This window comes from Nerophis lumbriciformis, linkage group LG11 (genome assembly GCF_033978685.3).
Source record: "Nerophis lumbriciformis linkage group LG11, RoL_Nlum_v2.1, whole genome shotgun sequence".
Taxonomy (NCBI): domain Eukaryota; kingdom Metazoa; phylum Chordata; class Actinopteri; order Syngnathiformes; family Syngnathidae; genus Nerophis; species Nerophis lumbriciformis.
In genome coordinates this window covers 33,259,788-33,266,315 of record NC_084558.2, presented here as the reverse complement: position 1 = coordinate 33,266,315, position 6,528 = coordinate 33,259,788, and the positions used below count along the sequence as shown (strand labels likewise).

General features: G+C 38.7%; 1 protein-coding gene across 10 annotated transcripts in view; it reads left to right on the top strand.

Moving 5' to 3' along the window:
• The first annotated feature begins 120 nt into the window (after positions 1-120).
• Positions 121-6,528, top strand: part of vars2 (valyl-tRNA synthetase 2, mitochondrial) — a 99,150-nt gene continuing 92,742 nt past the window's right edge. For 5 of the 10 annotated variants that reach the window (XM_061966765.1, XM_061966764.1, XM_061966759.1 and 2 more), the window contains exons 1-4: positions 121-519; positions 673-872; positions 1,242-1,323; positions 1,783-1,883. In XM_061966765.1, the coding sequence (XP_061822749.1) occupies positions 690-872; positions 1,242-1,323; positions 1,783-1,883 (366 nt within the window). In that variant the 5' untranslated portion in view covers positions 121-519; positions 673-689. Of the gene's footprint in view, positions 520-638; positions 873-1,241; positions 1,324-1,782; positions 1,884-6,528 lie in introns of those variants that run through there. The other 5 variants (XM_061966763.1, XM_061966757.2, XM_061966766.1 and 2 more) reach the window with 3 other exon arrangements.

Genomic DNA, 6,528 nt, shown 5'->3' with positions numbered 1-6,528 from the left:
ATAAGAAAACACGCACAGTATGCAGTCACAATTTTGTATTATAAACTTAACTGTATGCTACACGAAGGATTAATGACTTTATATTTAATTGTACCTACCTGCACCGCGCTACAATTGTATTATTTTGAAAAACATCCGGATGTTTTATTTCTGTTTCGTTGTTATCTAACAGCATAGGATGGGGAAGATATTTGTAGACGGACAGGTTTTACTTCCTGTTGTCCGTTCAGTCAAAAAGGACAAAGAACATTCTCGCTGTGACATTGTAACAACTTATTTTAAAAATGACTTCTTCATCGCGTGACTGTTGACTTGATTTTTAAAAGAGTAACTACATCATATTATAGCGTAGTAATATAGAGCATTTAAGTAAATGAAAGGTTGTCGAAGATATTGTTGGACACTTGAGAAAGTACAAGTCGATCCATCCATTTCTACCGCTTGTCCCTCTCGGGGTTGTGGGGAGCTGGAGCCTGTCCCAGCTGCACTCAGTGGGAAGGCAGGGTACACCCTGGACAAGTAAGTATGTAAATACGAGATCCCAGCTCAGAAATACATACTTTTTAAATTGTGTATATATATATATATATATATATATATATATATATATATATATATATATATATATATATATATATCGTACTGCATACTTTCTTGTTTATGGAACCACAGCAGCCAGTTATTTAGGGATGTGGGGGTCAATTCGTGTTCAAAGACTGGCACAGAGAGAAACTGTTCGACTGTGCTCCAATATCTCAAACAAGCCTTTAACATCACCGACTGCCAAGTCAAATTCACATCTGCGTCTTCAAGCTGAGAAACAGAAGCGGAGAAAACAGAGGGAAAATGCCATATTGTCAACTCAACACAATGTAAGTGTACTTAAAACTGTATTTTTCGATCCACGATTCTCATACTGTGGTACGCAAAATAATCACTTAATTAAATATTCAAAGACAGTGTTACTGTTCAAACTGTGTAATATTAAATTGGTCAAAGTATTTAATATAATTGTTAAATAAAACTCCTGCCTTGTTTTTTTATGAATATTTAGACCTCGTACGCTACTGTATTTTATTGTTGGTCATTATGGTGGTACTTGGAGAGCCAAGTGTTTTCTGAGTTGGTACTTGGTGCAAAAAGTTTGAGAACCACTAATTTAGATATTATTTGCTATAAATGAAATGAGTGAAATGTTTTCCTTTTTTTATAACGTAATCTGTGATGTGTTTTGGTTTTAGAAAGCTGATGAAGAATTTGTGAAATGGACCGAGAAGGAGAGGATTCTCTACACTGCTCATATACCGCCCGGGTCAAAGAAAGGTCTCTAGTTTGTGTTTTTACAGCTTTAGTTTGGGCATATCAATGGAGGCTGACATGGGCAAACGAGCACCAAACACAAAACGGATCCAAAACCAAAAATACACAAACACAATAAAACACATTCAATGGGAAAACTGCATATTCAAACGCTGTAATCACATACTCCGGGCATCAACAATGAATAAAGATGTTATGTGCATACATATTCACTTTTTTTGAGTCTCTTTGCGTATGCAAAATGGAGCGATGATTAAGATAGATTACAAATTAACCATATTTAATAAAAAAAAATCCACAACAACTCTGTGGTTAATGTAATCAAAAGCTTAAATTGTTTGACACCACAAGCCAGCTTCATGGTTTAGGGTTTTGGATAATTTCTATCTTTTTAAACATTTTGCACCTTTACCTCTGTTGTCCTTTAAAAAAAAAGTGTTCTTACAGTATCTATATTTGCAGACACAACCTTGCCTCTCCCATCTGCGTACAGTCCAGATTATGTGGAGTCCAGATGGTATCAGTGGTGGGAGAAAGAGAGATTCTTCAGCCCCGAGCAGCATGTGAGATATTTCAAATATACCACACAACACATTAACTTTCTTACTTCTCGCTGGTCACATTAAATGTACATTCACACGGTACATCTATCTATTAGGGCTGTCAAAGTTAACAGATTAACCCATGTGATTAATTACAATAAAATATCACTTTATACATGTATCTACGCAGATTAATTTGCGCAATTAATTATTGACCTAACATGCTCTTTTACCTCAAGAGTGGTTGGTTACCTGAAAGTCTACCTTACTTGTACTTTAGTTTACTTTCCTTGCTCAAATATCTCAATCAACTTCAGCCCTAAGCAAAAAAATACCAAACATGTAATGTTTTTTAATTTAATTTTAACCCTTTAAAGGCCCTTTGATCAAATGATGTCACAGTCATCAATTAGTATACATTTGCATAACATTAGTTATTATACTAAGTTAAACCTGAACGTATCTAATCAAAAGGCCTTAAAATGTGTCAAAATAAAACATTATATGTTTGATATTTTTCTTTAGGACTGAAATTTATGGTGAAATAAGTAAAAAATAAAATGAATCCAAAATGTTTTTACACCTTTTAAAAACTTAAACTACGTCCTCTTTGGCTTTGTAGATAATTAAAATCGAATGTCCCCAAAGGGCTGAAGTAGTAAAAAGTCGTCACTCGACTGAAAAATAAATAGCTTCAGTGCATAGTTTCAGTGCTAAATGTATGCAGTCTCAGCCACGTGCAACAAGTACTTGCTGGGGATATGTGCACGTAACATCTTGTAAGTAATGTAGCGAAGCACACAGTCGACACTCTTTTTTTAACTTGACACTTAACACGCCAACATCAGCCCTCATAGCGCCGCAAGCGCTAGCCTGTAGCCACAACCACACAGCACTTCCTCATTTTGCACCAATAACAGTTACAGAAAGTGAGGTTGTATTCATTGACCCCCGGAATTAAGAGTATCAAAATTACAACACAAGCAAGTCATTTTTTTTTCTTTAAAACGTTTTCTGTTTTGTATTGCCGCAATTATGACAATTGGTTGTGAATTTCATCTCTTATTTTTTAACGCATTACTTAGTTAGACTAAATTAAGTTACAATTCTCTGGTCTGTGTTTTTTGTTTTGTTTTCTACAATCATTTGCATGTTTGAAAATGTTTTTAGTGCCAGTTCAGACACCGTTCTAGCGCCGTAGTATTGGTTAAAAATGTAAACAATACATATTTTCCAAAGTCCATCCATCCATCCATTTTCTACCGCTTATTCCCTTTGGGGTCGCGGGGGGCGCTGGAGCCTATCTCAGCTACAATCGGGCGGAAGGCGGGGTACACCCTGGACAAGTCGCCACCTCATCGCAGGGCCAACACAGATAGACAGACAACATTCACACTCACATCCACACACTAGGGCCAATTTAGTGTTGCCAATCAACTTATCCCCAGGTGCATGTCTTTGGAGGTGGGAGGAAGCCGGAGTACACATTTGACTGGGTAGTATTTGAGTTGAAAAAAATATATGTTTTTTTAGAAAAAACATACAAAGACATTCCTATGTAATGTTAAAGGGAAACTGCACTTTTGTCTGTCATTGACAGTCCTTGAGACAAAAACAGATGTTTTTCTTCTTTTTAATGCATTGTAACTCGTAAATTAACACTAGCAAGAGTCCACTAATTAAGTCCACTAATGGTGGTAATGTGATTCGCTCTATCAGCCTAAAAAGGGCTGTAAAATACATCTAAATATCTCCATTAATGTTTTATATGCACGCTGTAAATATATATGTAATGTTCATTCATAATAACACATTCATAATAACACATAATGTTTACGTATTTTGCTCATTTTACGCATACGATGGTGCATTAATGATGCAGAACGCTTCGCTATTTTCTGCAACAATAACAACTACTACTATCAATCAATGTTTATTTATATAGCGCTAAATCACAAGTGTCTCAAAGGGCTGCACAAGCCACAACGACATCCTCGGTACAGAGCCCACATAAGGGCAAGGAAAAACTCACCCCAGTGGGATGTCAATTTGAATGACTATGAGAAACCTTGGAGAGGACCGCATATGTGGGTAACCCCCTCCCTCTAGGGGAGACCGAATGCAATGGATGTCGAGTGGGTCTGACATAATATTGTGAGAGTCCAGTCCATAGTGGATCCAACATAATAGTAAGAGTCCAGTCCATAGTGGGGCCAGCAGGACACCATCCCGAGCGGAGACAAGTCAGCATCGCAGAGATGTTCCCAACCGATGCACAGGCGAGCGGTCCACCCCGGGTCCCGACTCTGGACAGCCAGCACTTCATCCATGGCCACCGGACCTGTGTCCCCCCTCCCCCCTCCACAAGGGAGAGGGGAGCAGAGGAGAAAATAAAAGTAACGGCAGATCAACTGGTCTAAAAGGGGGGTCTATTTAAAGGCTAGAGTATACAAATGAGTTTTAAGATGGGACTTAAATGCTTCTACTGAGGTAGCATCTCTAATTGTTACCGGGAGGGCATTCCATAGTACTGGAGCCCGAATAGAAAACGCTCTATAGCCCACAGACTTTTTTTGGGCTCTGGGAATCACTAATAAGCCGGAGTTCTTTGAACGCAAATTTCTTGCCGGGACATATGGTACAATACAATCGACAAGATAGGATGGAGCTAGACCGTGTAGTATTTTATACGTAAGTAGTAAAACCTTAAAGTCACATCTTAAGTGCACAGGAAGCCAGTGCAGGTGAGCCAGTATAGGCGTAATATGATCAAACTTTCTTGTTCTTGTCAAAAGTCTAGCAGCCGCATTTTGTACCAATTGTAATCTTTTAATGCTAGACATAGGGAGACCCGAAAATAATACGTTACAGTAGTCGAGACGAGACGTAGCGAACGCATGAATAATGATCTCAGCGTCGCTAGTGGATAAAATAGAACGAATTTTAGCAATATTACATAGATGAAAGAAGGCCGTTTTAGTAACACTCTTAATGTGTGACTCAAAGGAGAGAGTTGGGTCGAAGATAATACCCAGATTCTTTACCGAGTCGCCTTGTGTAATTGTTTGGTTGTCAAATGTTAAGGTGGTATTAATAAATAAATGTCGGTGTTTAGCAGGACCGATAATCAGCATTTCCGTTTTCTTGGCGTTGAGTTGCAAGAAGTTAGCGGACATCCATTGTTTACCGTAATTTCATTAAGACAACGCCTCCAGCTGACTACAATCCGGCGTGTTGGTCAGCTTTAGGGGCATGTAGAGTTGGGTGTCATCAGCATAACAGTGAAAGCTAACACCGTATTTGCGTATGATGTCACCTAGCGGCAGCATGTAAATACTAAAGAGTGCAGGGCCAAGAACCGAACCCTGAGGAACTCCGCACGTTACCTTAACATAGTCCGAGGTCACATTATTATGGGAGACGCACTGCATCCTGTCAGTAGGATAAGAGTTAAACCACGACAAGGCTAAGTCTGAATTACCAATACGTGTTTTGATACGCTCTAATAAAATATTATGATCGACGGTATCGAAAGCAGCGCTAAGATCAAGAAGCAGCAACATAGATGACTCATCAGAATCCATCGTTAGCAGTAGATCATTAGTCATTTTTGCGAGGGCTTTCTCCGTAGAATGATTTGCCCTGAAACCGGATTGAAAAAGTTCACAGAGATTGTTAGACACTAAGTGTTCATTTAGCTGCTGTGCGACAATTTTTTCGAGGATTTTCGAAATAAAGGGAAGGTGGGACACCGGTCGGTAGTTTACCATGAGGTCAGGATCGAGGTTAGGTCTTTTGAGCAGAGGATGAATAACCGCTTTCTTGAATGCTAGGGGAACAGTGCCAGAGGAAAGTGATAAGTTTATAATATTTAGCACTGATGGACCTAATAATACAAAAAGCTCCTTGATAAGTTTCCCAGGAAGTGGGTCAAGTAAACATGTTGTTTGTTTTATCCCACTTGCTGTAATAGTTCCTCTAATGTTATTTCATCAAAAAGAGAGAGACTATTTTTATTGCAGTATCCGTCGTATATACAGTTGTATCTGTGTTAATAGAACCCAGTTGTAGCTGGGATGCGTTGTCTTTAATCTCCTTTCTAATGAGTTCAATTTTCTTAATAAAGAAATTCATAAAGTCATCTGCCGAGTGGGTGGAGCTATTGGGAGGAGTCCCTTGTTGGGTTAGCGATGCTACTGTACTAAACAAAAATTTAGGGTCGTTTTTGTTGAGGCGGATGAGATTTGAGTAATATTTAGCTTTAGCTAAGGTAAGCATGCGTTTATACGATATTAAACTATTACTCCATGCTTGATGGAAAACCTCAAGCTTAGTCGCGCGCCATTTGCGTTCCAACTTTCTACATGATAATCTATGAGCTCTAGTTTCTTCTGTAAACCATGGAGTGCGCCTTTTAGGGGCCCTTTTGTGTTTTAGCGGTGCTATACTATCAATGGTTTCGCGCAGGGCATTGTCAAAGTTGTTAGTGAGGTTATCAATAGAGCCGACATAATTTGGGAATGGTGCCATTACCAAAGGCAGTAGGTCAGCAAGAGTCATCGTTGTGGCAGCATTAATGTTGCGGCTGCTATAGCAGTTATTATTATTATTAGCTTGTTGACAATGAGTCAGAACTTCGAATTTTATAAGGTAATGATCGGACATT